The 17,158-nt window shown below is 41.4% G+C and overlaps 2 protein-coding genes across 3 annotated transcripts; one reads left to right on the forward strand and one right to left on the reverse strand.

Moving 5' to 3' along the window:
• The first annotated feature begins 2,519 nt into the window (after positions 1 to 2,519).
• LOC124376539 (alpha-1-antitrypsin homolog) lies at positions 2,520 to 4,334 on the forward strand. The gene is made up of 4 exons (XM_046835681.1): positions 2,520 to 3,234; positions 3,329 to 3,596; positions 3,677 to 3,824; positions 3,968 to 4,334. Exons 1-4 carry the CDS (start codon positions 2,559 to 2,561, stop codon positions 4,154 to 4,156), a joined length of 1,281 nt encoding a protein of 426 aa, XP_046691637.1. The 5' UTR covers positions 2,520 to 2,558; the 3' UTR covers positions 4,157 to 4,334.
• A 7,143-nt stretch (positions 4,335 to 11,477) lies between these two features.
• On the reverse strand, positions 11,478 to 13,798 carry LOC124377029 (alpha-1-antitrypsin homolog). 2 transcript variants are annotated; one of them, XM_046836295.1, is made up of 5 exons: positions 13,663 to 13,798; positions 12,564 to 13,247; positions 12,211 to 12,481; positions 11,987 to 12,134; positions 11,478 to 11,905 (listed from the first exon to the last, which is right to left on the reverse strand). In XM_046836295.1, exons 1-5 carry the CDS (start codon positions 13,667 to 13,669, stop codon positions 11,714 to 11,716), a joined length of 1,302 nt encoding a protein of 433 aa, XP_046692251.1. In that variant the 5' UTR covers positions 13,670 to 13,798; the 3' UTR covers positions 11,478 to 11,713. The 2 variants fall into 2 exon arrangements, with proteins under 2 accessions (XP_046692251.1, XP_046692250.1); XM_046836294.1 differs by having other exon boundaries at positions 13,603 to 13,663.
• Between the last annotated feature and the right edge of the window lie 3,360 nt (positions 13,799 to 17,158).

Below are 17,158 nucleotides of genomic sequence, written 5' to 3' on the forward strand. Positions count from 1 at the left end.
TTAATAATTACATGTAGTATATATTTATATATTTACTTTTATTATATAAATATATACTGTATATATGAATATAATTGAAGAATATAATTAATATTTAATTTTGTTTCTTTTTTATAAATCCTGTAAACTCAAACTTTTTTTAATGAAATATCTGATTATTATAATCGTGTCTGATCTAAATGATCTCGCTGTTGACCAGCGTTCCGAGTAAAAACAAAGAAAACATTAGTGTATTTAGTGAACAGAGTGTAAATGACGTGTAGAAAACGGCTTTGTGATGAGACACAGAACTTCCTGAACCTTTCACACGCCAGTGTCTGAATGAACTTTAAACTTTTTTTTATCTAAAAATTCATTTAATCAAATTCCCAAGTTTTTAATTTCCAGAATATTACTATAAAAACAAACAAACAAAAAAACAGCATGCTAATGTTAGCATTGTGTGTGTGTTTTTTTTTTTACTTTAAAATGACGTAATAATAATAATAATAATAATAATAATAATAATATGTTAATGAGTAGAAATACACACACATTCTCCTGATCTTCTCTGTAAATTGTTGAGTTTAGTTCAGTATGGTTGGATGAGAGATTAGATCAGTGGACATTGTTACAGACAGAAATACATTAAATTTGCTCCCCCATCCTCCTGCTTCAGCTTCTTCTACTTCACTTCAGCTTGTTCTTCTTCAGCTTCTTCTACTTCACCTGTATGTCTGGTGCTGCAGCTTCAGAGGAACATTTTCAGAATAAGATCAGGGATAATAAGAAAGCAGTGTTGATTTGTAGTCCATGGTGCACAGTAGACTATATATTGTGGAAGATTTGGCACTTGCTCGTGTTCATGCTTGTGCTGGTGCTCGTGCTGGTGCTCGTGCTCGTTCTCGTGTTCATGCTTGTGCTGGTGCTCCTGCTCGTGCTCGTGCTCTGGCCTTGTTCACAACATTGGGCAGAAATGCTTTATTGCTCAGTGAGCGATTGCTTGATAGAATCCTGTGTTCTTGGGTTTATCTGCAGTGGTGTTGGTGTACAGCAGACTGGTGCTTTAACCACTGAGAACTTCTCCTAAAGATGCAGAATGCTTTTCACCTTCCAGCTTTGAGGAATCCACTGTGATCTAGATTAGGTATAAAGCAGTTCAGTATATGAACCCATAGAAGATGCAGATTATAATATGGATTTTTGTAAAGTTCAGTTTGTTGAATGTGAAATGGTGAATGGAGATCAGATCGGTCATGCTGTAGCCATGCCAAAGCTTCATAGATATGAGTAAATCCATCATCCGGTGGAGGTGAGAACGTCACGTGACCAGTCCTGTATCCAGCTGAATCTCGTTTCCTTCCACAGCGTTTAGCCGGAGCAACGTGAACAAGTGCATGGTAACTGAAATGATATGCGCTTTTTAGATACTTTCCCTCGTTCTCGTCCAGTGGGTCAGAAACGTGCAATTCATTTGAGCTACACTGAAGATCAATAAGAAGTTTGTGTAATAAGAAGTTTGTGTAATATATTAAATGTGGTTGTTTGGGTGATGGGTGAAGATGTAGACAGCATAGAGACAGCATGGAGAACTTCTGAAAGCTTGTAGGAATGGAGAGACGGGATGTTATACAGATGGGAGGTGAAATTGCAGTGGTTAAAACATTGGTCTCTGGGTCAGAAGATCACAAGTTCAAATCCCAGCACCACCAAGATGCCACTGGGCCCTTGATCAAGGCCCTTAACCATCAACTGCTTGTTTGTAAGTCACTCTGGATAATGGTGTCTCTGAAATTCTGTAAAGTTTTTACTTGTACTGAAGTGAACGCAGATCTGGGAGCAGGGGGGATAAATGCCTTAAGCTACAGTAGGTGGGCACTGGTCTGTTTCCCCTTACAGCCGAGTGAAAGTGCTCTATATCTGATGTGGGTCACTACAGCAAGAGAGGGAGTGCAACAATGTGATGTTATGCGAGACCTTGAGAAGATTGAAAACACATCGCACAGCTGGATTCTGGATTATTTTCAGGGGAACAGGAACAGTTACAGTCCAAACTGTCAAGGACAATAATAACAAACTCATGGACGGCCTTCTGAGGTTGTAAAACAAAAACCAGCATGACAGAGATGAGGCTGTCCTGAGGTTGTGTATATTGATGGATGAGGAGAGCTTTGGGGTGCTCAGGAAGATGCATCTCACTGGGTGCAGCTCAGGGTTGCTGAGAATTAGTTTTAGATGAGAGTCTGAGGCAGGAAAGGACAGGAGGAGATGTGTGTCAGCAGCATAGCAGGGTTACAAACAAACCATGTCGGGATTTGACCTTGATGAAAAGGCTAATTAATGTCCAGCTGGTGGGAGAATTGAGGAGCAGATTGTGAAGAGTATTCATTTAAATGCCATTTGACAAGCACTACCTGTACCACCAGAGAGCTTTGAGACACTGTCTGTTGTGAAAAGCGCTATAGAAAAGTAAATAAACTAGAACTTCACTATTTCCACAGAAAATGTAGTAGTCATCTGATTAGGCATGTTACTGAACTTGTACAATCGCTCTTTTATATCACGTCCCAGCTGGTACAATGTGGAGAAAGATCCAATGCTGTTTGACCTTTGCCCTCCTGCTGATGGTGGCCTCGGCTGACCACCATGAGGGCCACGATGATGCAGAACATTCCGCAGATCACCATAACCACCTCCACCATGGCCAGAATGAACCCCATCCCAACCACGAGGGAAACGATCATCACAGCCACAAAATCTCAGCTCAAAATGCAGACTTCGCCTTTGCGCTGTACAACAAATTAAACAGTCATGATGACACCAAAGGCAAGAACATCTTCTTCTCTCCACTGAGCATCTCCATGGCTCTGTCCATGCTGGCTGTGGGAGCTAAAGGTGAGACCCACTCACAGATCTTCAGCACTCTGGGCTACAGTTCCCTCACCGAGGATCAGGTTAATGAAGCCTATGAGCACCTGATGCACATGCTGGACCACAGCCAGGAGGCCATGCTCCTGGAGACAGGAGGCGGTCTGGCTGTCCGAGAAGGGTTCAAACCTGTCGACAAGTTTCTGAAGGATCTTCAGCACTTCTATCATACAGAGGCCTTCGCTGTGGACTTTTCCAAACCCAAAGTTGCTGTTGAAGAGGTCAACAAGTTTATCGCCAAGAAGACCAAGGACACCATCACTGACATGGTCGAGAGCCTGGAACCTGAAACCATCATGGTGATCATCAACTACATCTATTTCAAAGGTAGAACCAGCATCCTAATAATATTTATTAACTGTATTCTGGTTTTGTTTGAGAATTGGATATTGTTGTTGACTGCTTTGATCTGCTCTCGAAGGAAAATGGGAGAAGCCGTTTCTAGCAGATGGAACCCGCAAATCCAACTTCCACGTGGACGAGAACACTAGGGTCTCTGTTGACATGATGAAGGCAAAGGATGAACAATACAGTGTCTATATCTCCAAAAACTTCACCCTTGTCAATTTGCCCTACCATGGCAATGCTTCCATGGTTGTCATTCTTCCCAGTGAGGGAAAAATGGAGGAAGTGGAGAAACACATTAACAAAGATGAGCTCAGGGACTGGATACAGAAAGCCCACTCGAGGTACTGCAGCCTCAAACATCACACCAAAGCTTGTTGTTTTTGGGTGTCTTCTGATTGCTAAAATCTCTCCTGTTTTTCAGGTCTGTGGAACTTTATATGCCCAAGTTCTCCATCTCTGCTTCTGCTTCTCTCGGGGACACTCTACAGGAAATGGGGATTGTTGAAGCCTTCACAGACAAGGCAAACTTCACCGGGATGAGTGAGGATGTAGAACTGAAAGTTTCTGAAGTATGTTGAGATATCACCTCTATCAATTTAACCTTCAATCTCAGTATTAACTATTTATTACATATTATAAAACCAACAGCATGGAAACACTGTCAACTTCTGATTGATCAGATGTCTCATTTTTGTGTGTGATATCTCTACAGGTTCTCCATAAGGCGATCCTCAAAGTGGATGAGAAAGGCACTGAAGCAGCTGGTAGCACCACTGTAGAGATTGTACAGAGGGCTATGCCTGTACCTATAAAAATAAACAGACCCTTCCTGGTCTTCATTGTGGAAGAAGCTGTCAAGAGCATCCTCTTCATGGGCAAGATCGTCAACCCTGCTGAATAAAAACAGCTGGATCGCATTGCGTCTGAACCACAGTGTATTAAACTAACCTCGTTGGGAAATTTGTTTGGATCTTGTTGTTTCTGATCTCTGGGGGAATGTTCTGTATGTTTAGAATGGAATTGGGAGTTTGTTCAACATGAAAATGAGCAACGTCTAAATAAAAAAGCACCGAAAAACAGATGTTGTGGACCATTCTTGGTGCAATCATCATGGATTCCTGTGGCACTGTGAGGAACTGAGTGTTAGCAATATAACAAAATTAGGGTTTATGTTTGATGGAATGCTGAAGAACAGAGACCCATAGCCAGTTAAAATCAGTGCAGTTAGAACCATCACAAGAGAAACTCAGAACCTACAGGCAGAAGTTTCCACTCCATGGAAAAATAGTGAGTCAGTTACTTTTATTTTCTAAAAAGTGGAAATTTGAATTCACCAAGTAATAAAAACCAAATCGACACAACACAAATATTACACAAAAATACATACAAATCCTGATTTAGAGGCAGTTATGAGAACTGAGGCACAAAGTTGAACTGATACACACTGATCCTCATCTGTGCAACATCTGGATTAAGATTGTGTTGAACATTTAGCTTTACTCTAATACTCATTCAAAAACACTGATAATGCCTACAAGGCCAAAAATGGACCAGCACCATCTTACCTCAGTGACCTCATCACTCCTCACACTGCACCACGCTGTCTGAGATCCTCCAGTACTGCTCCACTGGTACCTCCTTCTCTCAGAATGAGAGGTAAGTACACCTGAAGGCTCTTCTCTGTTCTGGCACCGAGGTGGTGGAATGAACTTTCCCTAGATGTCCGTACAGCAGAGTCCCTGACGATCTTCAAGCGACGACTGAAGACCTACCTCTTCCTGAAATACCTAAATTAGCACTTCCAAGCTTGTAGAATTCGAGTTATATTTATATTGAGTTTGTAATCTTGCGTACCAGTGTAGATTTATTCATTACTAGAGATTTAAAACACTTTTGTATGTCGCTCTGGATAAGGGCTTCTGCTAAATGCCACAAATGTAATGTAATGTAATGTACTCAGAGCATTACGGTAGAAAGATCATTTAGCTGCATTGGTGTCTTACATCCATCAGCACTCGCCTCCTTCACCCCTGAGACAAGTTTTATTCTTTTTGACTCTCAGTGAAAATAACGCGTTTTTTGTTAAATAAAAAAAAAAAAAAGAGCATGGATAAAAACAAAATATAGAATATTTTATAAAAAAAATATTATGAGAATTATTTATATCTATTTTATAATTTTATGATGTTCATGTAAAGGTATAAAAGTTCACCTGACAGTAAAAGGAAAATGTATGAAACTGCAAATCTATTAAAATAAAGAACTGTAAACACCTTCATAAATTGCGATTTAAAACATATGTTTGTTATGATGCAGAAATCAGGGGTCCTGCCCCATGTCTCTATCACTCAGGTTCAGAAAACACCAAGCAGCAGTTTCTAATTAACTATAACACCAAAGTATTTAGAGATAAAACTACACAAGTAGCAATAACAGTGTCGTTTGTCCTGAAGCTTATTGGTAGTTTGGTATTGACCCAATTACATACTGGTCCAAAATAATACCAGTTCTCAGTACCAATCTGTACTCATGCAGTTCTGTTCTACCCTGTAGATTCCGTCTGATCTCATTCATTCAATTTAGTTCAGTTCATGTTTATTTGTGTTGCGCTTTTAATAATGAACATCGTCTCAGAGCAGCTTTACACAGATCATGTGGAGATAAAAATGAAGATGTTCTTTAAGTGTAAGTTTGTCTCTGATGAACAAGTCGGTGGAGACTGTGGTGAAGGAAAAACTCCCCAAAATGGCAGAAGGAAGAAACCTTGAGAGGAACCAGACTCAAGAGGGAACCTCATCCGCATCTGGGTTCCACCGAATGTCTATTTATTACAAATAATAATAATAATAATAATAATAATAATAATAATAATGTGTTTATACACTATTATCTCGGGTACTCTGTATGTAAAAGTACTTATATATTGTACTTTTACTGTAGAAACCCACACTAAGGTTCTGCTCACACACACATCCAAATGCTTCTGGCCACAGAAAAGGACAGATTTTGGAGTCTGAAAATCTGCTCTAGAAATCTATTAAAGATTTTGTGTGAACTGGAAGTGAGGCAGTGTAACTCAGACCTCCACACTGTTCACTGTGTGTTTGCTTTTGATGCTGATTAGAAGATTTCTATTTAAAGGTTTGCAAGAGACAGAATATGAGCCAGCCTGAGATTTTGGAAAGACTTGAGCAACCTAGTAACTGCTCGTAGATTCCATTCTGAGAACGTCGTGACTGAAAAAATGGGAAGATCTGGTGGAATTTGAAGCTACAAACCTTATTGTTTGCACATGTTTATGCAGAAAATGCTTTCAAACTATGTACTTTTAGATCGAACCTCAAAGTAAGAATGAAGATTAGCTTTCCGATGAGATGGACCAGAGTAAATACAGAATTCAAAAATTAAAGACCTGCTGCAAGAGAATCTCTCAAAACAGTCATGATGGATGAAGGCAAAACTCCAGAAAAAGACCACTGATCTTGGCCACTATTTAAACAGAACCCCTGTGTTTTCAGAAACGCATGACTGCTTCTAAACTGAAGATCTGCTCAAGCGTGTGTCTCGTGTCTTCTCTGGAATTACAGAGTGACCTCTGCTGGTGGTGAGGGGTGAAGACAAGCAATGTCAGTATTGTTCATGCTAAATGTAGTTTTCAACCTCTGAAACATTTACCCACATTTTTATATGATTTGATCTGACAGTTGAACTCTGCTCATGCCCTGCAGCAGTGAATGATCTGGATGCTTTTGGAGATTGGTTGATGCCTCTGATCATTTTCTATGAGCTATAGATCTTTTATTAAACCCCTGACTGAGCGATCTGAGCAACTCTGTAAGCATGGAAAGGAAACCGCAGACAAACTGTCACCTAATGGTGAGGAAAGCGGGTGCAGATGCAGATAATACTTGATGAATTGCACAAGTACAAAAGAAATTCAAAGAAAGACTTCTACAAATGATCCAGCACTTGTTTTCAACCTCCATACTATCTCCTAAATTACTCCACCGCTACATTAACTCCAGTGGCGTCCCACTGCTGCTCCATCACATTTTAAAACACTGATGCTCACCTACAAAGCCAGAAATGGAGCAGATCCCCGTACACCTGAGCAGTTCTCTCATCTCACTCTGCACCATGCTCACTCCAGTCCTCTACTAGGGCCTGCAGGCTGCGTCTACACTGATCCAGATACATTTCAAAATGGCATTATGTCTAAAAACGCTCTACGTCCACACTTTGGTTTTCAGTCGTTTCTCAAAAGTTGCTCATCCACACTGAAACGTCTGAGCACGCTCACATCTCTGTATTACATATAAACAAAACGCAAAACATTCCAGTTCTTTGAATCGTCGTGGCAACGACTAAAAACGCATCATGTTTAATAGCCTCCATTTTCAATATACACAGAAATACACGTTTTCAAACATAAACCCTGGTGTGGACGTGGACGTGGCCTCAGTGTATGGGGAAGACACGCTTACTGACTCTTCTCTGTTCAGGCACTGAGCTGGTGGAATGAACCTCCACTTGATGTTTGAATATCTAAATCACTAGAAGTTTTTATAGAACATCTAAAGATCTACCTCCTCCACTGAAACCTAAACTAGCACAAAAAATCCTTTTCAGCAAACGCAGAGAGAAAAACAACTTGAACCTGAACAAGAATCGCAACAAGCAAGTGAGTGCTGTGAAGACTCGAAATACACGTGCTGAATCAACAGGACATTGGAATCAGGTGCATTTTGGTGACATGTGATCAATAAATGGAAGCAATGGCTCCTGGGAAACGTAGTCTCTGAGTGATGTTAAATCTTATCATCAGCAGTGGCAGCTCAAATATTCCAATCAGAAGTCCAACATCTTAAATGCTGGATTTCCACTTCCCCACCATTGGACTGTAACTTCTAACCTGGACCATCCATGAGCTTTAAAATCAATATAAGTTTGTTCTTATGCTTTTACATGCAGATTTCATGTAGCAGAAAACAGAAATGAGAACTTTACTAAAATAAGTGACCAGAAAACCTACAATCAGAAGAAGAAGAAGACCAGGAGACCCCCAAAACACCAAGGCAGTTCATCAGTATGTCCATGTTCTTGCTCCCACCTGTACATGTATAGGGATAAAGCTCGCAGATAACTCCAGGCTAACGCACATCATGGTGGACTACTGTGCGATTTTGCCCATGATTCGGCCTGAGACAAATTTTGAAAAGATTCCTATCATCTGAGGCTAAAATCTGTAGTTCACAGGTGTGTTTATCGTCAGATGGCCGTTGTGATCATTTTTTTTCTCTGATGTGAATTCTGGCAGCGTGAGAACATTTCAGACTCTTTCCTGCAGTGTAACTTCTCCTACAAAGATCTTAAAGCCCGAGAACAGAACCTGATTAAACCACATGAGGAAACCACCTCAGGGAAAATGTCTGAACAGTTCAGCAAGAAGAGAAACGTATTGAGTGATTTTGCATGACGTTTGCATGACGTTTTTTTTATCGAGGTTTTATGAACAAATGGAACACTACAGATCATTTTTGTCTGCTGCTACCTTTAGCGAGAGAACGTGGGTCTGCACGTGTCATGGATTAAAGACGAGTCTTTTTCTGTCTGTGAGCTTGTGACTGTTGTACAGTCTGATATTATAATAACAGATCCTTCAGCGTGCCATGGGGATGGTGTTCATACAAACTGACATGCAACAATCACAACAGACTCCCACAGTGTGAGCTCAGCATTAGATATAATCTCCACTCAAGGGGTCAAAACACCACCAGAACTCCAGCACTTCACTGACTTTAGCATGCTAAGTAGCTTAAAAACTATTAAGCGGTAAGAAAAAATCTACAACCAATCAGAAACCTGCAAAATATCAGAAGAGCAAACACACTATAGTGAAGGTGAAGTGAGAAGAGAAAGAAAGAGTGTGATCAGAGTCAGGTGCCTAGGAGCTGGAAAGTGGGTCATGTGACTGATCATGTGATGACGTTTGTAGTCTGTGGTGTTGCTGGGAAATGAATTTTAATGCAGGAAATATTTTAAATTGCATTCAGTTGAATTAGATTTCCTCCTGCCGTGTCTGAATCATGCTGGATATAAACTGCTTTAATAAAATGTGCTGATGTTAGCAATCAAGAAATCAAATACATGAATCTATCAATGCATTAGTGATATTTATCCCATTAATGTTATTGTTTAGACGCTTTATTCTTGTGTACATGGTTCTGTCTTTATCAGTGAAGGAGGTTGGGAGGCTCATGGAGATATCAGGTCTCAGGTCTACTAGATGTTCAGAAACGACCCCTCGTGTGATCCATTGGCTTGTTTTGGGCATTTCCTCACAATGATCTTTGCCTGTTTTTGTACTTTTCAAGCCATGTGTTTGCCTGAGTATCGTATCGCCCCCGCTATTGATTACTGAACTCCCTCATGACCTGTAGGATGAACAAACACACTTCTGTCCTGAGTCCAGAGTGAAACACAGATAGATACAACTTTATTATCATAGCAGAGTGCAGGTACACAGGCCCGAAATGCAGCGTAGCAGCTAACAGAAGTGCAGATAGTAGCAATCATGACAAGAGCAGATAAATATATAAATATATGGCACATGTACAGCATGTTAATGTAAATATATATATAAACATAAGTACAGTGAATAAATATAAATATATATAGTAGTGAAGAGACGTGTAGACATTGTTTATACAGTGTTTTTATATTGTTTATATGGTGTAGTGTAGAGTTCAGTAGTGTGAAGGTGATGGTAATGTTCTAGGTAATGGTAATGGTGGATGGAAAAAAGCCGTCCCTGAACCTGCTGGTTCTGGATGAAAGGAGGTTAAACAGTTTGTGACTGGGATGTGAAGAGTCCTTGATGATGTTGTGAGCTCTACACAGACATCTGCTGTGATGAAGGTGTTCAATGGCAGGTAGTTGGTGCCAGTGATGCGTTGGGTGATTTTGACCACCCTTTGCAGGGGTTTACATTCACACACAGTGGAGCCTCCGTACCATACAATGATGGAGTTGGTCAGGATGCTTTCGATGATGCAGCAGTAAAAAATCGTTCAAATCCCTGGGGACAGATGAGCTTTCTTAAGACTCCTCAAGATGTACAGGCGTTGTTGTGCCTTCTTAACCAGAGCTGAAGTGTTGTGAAGTACAGAATATTCATAGTTTATGAAGTTCAAAAAATCCTGCTGATGTGCTTTTTCTTACATCACAGTAAATATATTTGGTTGTAGTGGAACTGCTGCATGATTAACATGGTGAGACTGATGATGGATTCTTGCATTGATCTTAACACAACATGCTTATTAATATAACTGTACACATCATTTACATAGTTAGAATGAAGATGGAAGCTCAATGATTGTAGCTCTGTGCTTCCTGATCTGAAGGTCTGTGGATCAAACCCAGGTATTGCCAAGCGGCCACTCTTGGGGCCCCTGAGCAAGGCCCTTAACCCTCTGTGCTCCAGGGGTGCTGTATTATGGCTGAGCCTGTGCTCTGACCCCAGCTTCCTATCATCACTGTGAGCAGTATAAAGCACCTGTCCTCATCCTATACCCAAATGACATTTACTGCACTCAGCAGATGCCCTTATTCATAGTGATCTACATTTATCTCACATAAACATCTGAGCAGGTGAGGGATAAGGGCTTTGATCATAATCCTCCCATCGTAACCACTGAGTTAGGATTTTAATTGTTCAGAAGGTGAGCATAGCAGCTGGCAGCTTTGACAAGTCATGAACAGGAACCTGGTCTATCCCAAAACCCCCTCTGTCCAGGAGATCAGAAAACATCCATTTAAACCATTTGGTAGATTATTTATGCAACTAATTGCTCAAGAGTTCAGCCGCAGTGGTGCTCTGATTGGATCTCACCGCTTGGGTTTTACTCCTGAGCTACCACTTACCACCCCATTGGTTCCCAATGCCTTGAATACAGGGTTATACAGGGCTCCTGGTTCTGACCCATTTCATGATTATTACAGAAAACAGCAGCAGGAACAGTACAGTTCTGTTTATAATTCAGATTAAACATCATAAAGACAATTTTTAAAAGAATCCAGTGTGTGCGGAGGAATTCCTATTTATTGAGAACTAGGTGAGATGTTTGATGTCATGGGTGATATCACACACCTCAGCAGGGTTTCTCTCGCTGCGTACAAATGCAAATAAAACCTTCCATTACAAAGTGAACCATCAGTCGCTGTGATTTGAGATTCAGTTTATTGGAATTTATACAGGCAAGTTTGTTTAAATCTGTAATCAGAAACATCAGGATAAAAAAACTCATGTTCTTCTTCTCTTGTTGTTCATACCACGAGGTTCATGGTGCACCTGAGAGCAGCTGTGGTGTATTTCTGCAGGTCCAATCCTGAAAAGAAACTGCTGTTTGCATCTGCTCTTCAACCATAATCAGGTTCTCCATTAGACAGGATCTGGGTGTTATTGCTCAGCAGGGTTGTTGATCTTGCCAATGAACAGGATGCTCTTAGTGCTATCCTCCACAATGAAGACCAGGAAGGGTCTGTTGAGGTTCATGGAGTTTGGCAGGGACATAGGCAGGATTTCAATAGTGGTGGCAGCAGATGCTTCGGTTCCTTTCTCATCAACTTTGAGGACTGCCTGGTGGAGAACCTATGGAGGAATTTCAGAAAGTATGATGAAAAATCATCTCAAGAATTACTTAAAAATGAATCTTCAGATTTCTCAACATACCTTAGAAGCCCTTAGTTTGGTCTCCTCACTCATCCCTGAAAAGTCTGCTTTGTCAGAGAATGCATCAACCATTCCCAGTTCCTTCAGAATTTCACCAAGGCAGGAGGAGGCAGAGATGGAGAACTTGGGCATGAAAAGATCCACAGAGCTGAAGAACAGAAATAATACATGAGAATGGTGGAATATTAAGATGTTTGAAGAAAGAAAATGTTTTGTGTTTTTACCTTCTGGTTAGTTTGTCATGCCAGGACTTGAGGACTTCCTTGGAGAGTTTCTTCTCCACCTCCTCCATTTTCCCCTCATTGGGCAGAACGATCATCATGGAGGTGTTGCCTTTGTAGGGCAGCATGATGACAGAGAAGAAGTTGTCCCAGTCATGAAAGAATTCATAACGTCCAGTTCTCTTCATCATGTCCACAGACACCTTGGTGTTCTCATCCACGTGGAAGTCAGCTTTGTGTGTGTGTTCAACCTCAAATGGTTTCTCCCATTTACCTGTGAGGATTCAAAGGATGATGGTTTGGAATTTGAGCAGAAACTGAAGAAAGAAAATCAAAATTATTTGCTGAAAAAATACCTCGGAAATAGATGTAGTTGATGAGCACCATGATGGTGTCTGCATCCAGGCTCTTGACCATGTCAGTGATGGTGTCCTTGGTCTTCTTTGCGATAAACTTGTTGACCTCTTCAACAGCAACTTCGGGTTTGGAAAAGTCAACAGTGAAGGCCTCTCCATGGTAGAAGTGCTGAAGATCCTTCAGAAACTTGTCGACAGGTTTGAACCCTTCTCTGACAGCCAGACCGCCTCCTGTCTCCAGGAGCATGGCCTCCTTGCTGTGGTCCAGCATGTGCATCAGGTGCTCATAGGCTTCATTGACCTGATCCTCGGTGAGGGAACTGTAGCCCAGAGTGCTGAAGATCTGTGAGTGGGTCTCACCTTTAGCACCCACAGCCAGCATGGACAGAGCCATGGAGATGCTCAGTGGAGAGAAGAAGATGTTCTTGCCTTTGGCGTCAGCTTGGCTGTTGAGTTTACTGTACAGAGTGAAGGCGAAGTCGGCGTTGTGAGATGAAAGTTTGTGGCAGGATTCATCAATTCCACTGTGACTCGGATGGGGTTCATCCTTGTCGTGGTGGAGATGGTGGTGATGATCTGAGGAATGTTTTTCATGGTCATGGCCCTCATGGTGGTCAGCCAAGACCACCATCAGCAGGAGGGCAAAGGTCAAACAGCACTGGATCGTTCTCCACATTGTACCAGCTGAACACAGACAGAGGGATGAAATGCAGTTTAGAGGATGAATGTTCTACTCTTCATTCTATCAGCTGAGAAATTTTAAAGTAATACTGCAGAGATTCCACAGGGTTCCTCTGAGATGTTGTTAAAGTTTAGAATGTCAGAGAACCTACAATAAACCTGTATAAACAGGACCAGAATCAGGATCTAGACAGGATCTAGACCTGATTCTGAAATTCAGTCATGGTTTAGCACAATCACATGCAGTAGAAACACTGTGTGTCCAATTAACCCCAGAGCAATAGAATCAGATACGTATATATAAACAATGTGCACACATGCATACACAGCCTAGGCTAACATTCCTGATGTTTCCTACAAGCCTTAATCCTGAAACCCATACACAAGATCAGATCTTCTTCTCCACTGCTCTACTCACCGCCCATGTCCTGTCCAATAGGAGAGGCTCGGTGTGGATCTACTCCAGTTTATATCCTCACCATCAGCTCCACATCAGTCATTACACATTAACCAGCTCGCTAACATTGCAACATCTGTAGAGCTGAGTCAGGAGATTTCATCTCATCCACAGAATGACCTGCTCTTCTCAATCTCCTCCTCCTCCTCCGTATCCACACATTACATACCATAATAATACTCTGAAAAGGAATATAAATGGGAATAATTTCCTCGTACACTACTGCGTACAGGCACAAGCTGATCCCTCACCACCTTCATCACGCTTCATTCACTGCATGATATAAACCTGATATACATTTATATAAATATAGAAAAGACAGGATGGACAGAACTCATGTACATCAGTTCTGTATCAACTTAACAATAGAAAAATACCATTTTAGAAAAAAATGAACTTTATCAAAATGTATAAAAATACTTATTAAATTAAAAGAACCGACTCCTGACTGTACCTCATAGGAGTTCTTTTTACATTCCAGACTAGATGAAGAATGTAGACCTTCTACTGATAACATTTATGCATTTTTGGCAGATGCCCTTATCTGTGATCAGTCCCACCCTAAAGTTATGGGAAAGAATAGTAAAAGCCAGGCTGAGAGAAGAGGTGGAGAAGGTGGAGGAGTTCAGGTACCTGGGGTCAACAGTGCAGAGTAATGGAGAGTGTGTTAGAGAAGTGAAGAAAAGAGTGCAGGCAGGGTGGAGTGGGTGGAGAAGAGTGATAGCAGGAGTGATTTGTGATAGAAGAGTATCTGTGAGAGTGAAAGGGAAAGTTTATAGGACTGTGGTGAGACCTGAGATGTTGTATGGATTAGAGACAGTGGCATTGAGTAAAAGACAGGAGGTGGAGCTGGAGGTAGCAGAGCTGAAGATGTTGAGATGTTCGTTGGGAGTGACGACGATGGACAGGATTAGAAATGAGATTATTAGAGGGACAGCGCATGTAGGACGTTTTGGAGACAAGGTGAGGGAGGTGAGATTGAGATGGTTTGGACATGTGCAGAGGAGGGACATGGGGTATATCAGTAGGAGAATGCTGAGGATGGAGACACCAGGAAGGAGGAAAAGAGGAAGATCAAGGAGGAGGTTTATGGATGTGGTGAGGGAAGACATGCAGGTAGTTGGTGTGAAAGAGGCAGATGTAGAGGGCAGTAGTATGGAGACTGTGGAGACCCCTGACGGGAGCAGCTGAAAGAAGAAGAAGAAGAAGAAATAAATTGTACGATGATGACACCTGTTGAATCGTAGGCTTCTCTGCAGGTCAGTATGTTCATTTAGAAAGTCATCATCAGCGCTAGTAATAAACGAATAGAGCAAGCAGATGTGGAAATTGTGTTTTTTATGTGTACTGATATCAGAACAGGAAGTTGGAGGGAAGGAGAATATGGACTGGTATCATTGGTTGCAAGACCCTGAAAACAGCTGACTGTAACCCAGTCCCTCGGGGAGATTGTGCTAAACATCATCACTCATCCTGAAGCTAATCTGAACCTTTCCATCAGAGAACCCATATCCTCCTGTTTACAGTTTAAATCATCTGTGGACAACTGTTTCTTTTTGAACATCCTATTCCTCGTCTAGTCCTCATTCACTGTTATAATAATCTCCACACTTCTGGGAAGATGTTCCACTAGACTGTGTGGAGATTCATTCAGCTACACGGGTGTTAGTAAAGTCAGGTAGTGATGTAGGTGAGAAGGTGAGGAGGTTCCTGGGGTGCAGTCAGTGTTCACATTCACCCCAAAGGTGTTCAGTAGGGTTTATAACTCTACAGCAGGAGATCTTCTACTCCAACCCATGGAAAGCCGATCTTCATGGAGCTGCTTTGTGCACAGGGGCATTGTCATGCTGGAACAGGTTTGGGTCTCGTAGTTTAAGTGAAGGAAAAAATGTCATGATCTTAAATCCAAAGACGTTCGATACAATCGTGTGCCTCCAACTTTGTGATTGAGGAAGAACCACATCTGGATGAAAAACTCAGCTGCATCGTGTAAGTGTGTGTAGCCGCTAAACTGAAGAGTGTAGTATACACTCATGACTGATCCTCGTGTGGATTTTGACATGAAGGTTTGGAAAGCGATTGTTCTGCACGTTTGCACTCTCGCTGTTTTGCAGACATTTTGCACCAAGATTCAGGTAAAATTGTAAAACGTTCACATCTCCGCAAACATCCAAACTCCACTCAGTATTTGTTTTCCTGTTGAAAGCTATCGATCTCTCCGACCCTGAGCGACCGAGCGAACTCCAAACTGCAGAAAAGCTTTTTTTTTTTCTGAGAAATCAGTGATGTTCTACTGAACCCCAGACTACAGTATCAGGGCAGACATTTCTTTAATACGACTTTAAATATAATAAAATATTTAATTTTATAATAAATTGTAGCCTTTTTTTCTCCTGAAAGTTACTTGTTGACTATCTCCATCTCTCCCTCTCTCCCTGGACCACACAATAGTCTATAGAGCTGAAATAAGATTCTATATTGTTAAATAAATGTAATAAAACTTGAAATGTAATTCTGCATGCTGGAGTTGATGTGAGGTGTGGAGTTTAGACTCATGGGGGCGTGTCTGCAGAGTCCTGATGATTCCTCAACATGGATTTTTTTTTTTTATGCTTTGGATCAATGTGGAGTCAAAGTGCTGTTTCATGAACCTACAACAAAAACCTGCTGCTTATTTTATTGATTTATTTTTTAAATGAAGTCAGAGTTGAATCATGAGAATCTCCTGGACTTCACCTCCTCTGTGTGAAACACCCATAAAGCCACCCGTTACTGACTCAGAAATACAGCCATGTTTCTCTGGAACCTTCTTGCCACGTGATCGGGTTCTGACCGGATCGGATCTGGTTCTGAAGGAGGAGAATCACCTGGCAAAACTCAACTGATGTGATCCGATCCGGTCTTCACAGCTGAGAACCTTAATGTAAGATAGTAGAGGGTCAGAATCAGAGCCTTTATTTAGAACCGGTTCTGGAACAGACCTATAGGCCACTTCTAGGGTTTGGACTCAGACATTCAGGAAGCAGAAGCTCTAAGTGTATTGCTGAGACAATGTCATCATGACACACTGAAGAATTCCACAGAGCAGTGTATGTGTGTGTGTGTGTGTGTGTGTGTGTGTGTGGCTATAAACTGGCCCGCTACTTGCCCCTGACCTCTGAGGGGCACTTTCAGTAGTGGAACCCTGAAAAGGGTCAACACTAGAGAAGATGTCAAATTAAAATCATCCTGTAGACTGAAGACAGATAGAGAACATATTGCTGTTTGTCCACTAGGGGGAGATACAGAAAAATAAACTTACTACTGACACGGTGCAACTTGGATTCTTTATTAGCATGAAACAGGATGTGACATCACCATGGCTCTCTTTCCAGCAGAAGAAACGCTGAACATAGAGGATCCAGTCTTAATCTTAATCAAAGCAGTGCAGAAAGAAAATACCCCATCGTGCCCCGGT

This window comes from Silurus meridionalis, chromosome 23, assembly GCF_014805685.1.
Source record: "Silurus meridionalis isolate SWU-2019-XX chromosome 23, ASM1480568v1, whole genome shotgun sequence".
In the NCBI taxonomy this organism is placed as follows: Eukaryota; Metazoa; Chordata; class Actinopteri; order Siluriformes; family Siluridae; genus Silurus; species Silurus meridionalis.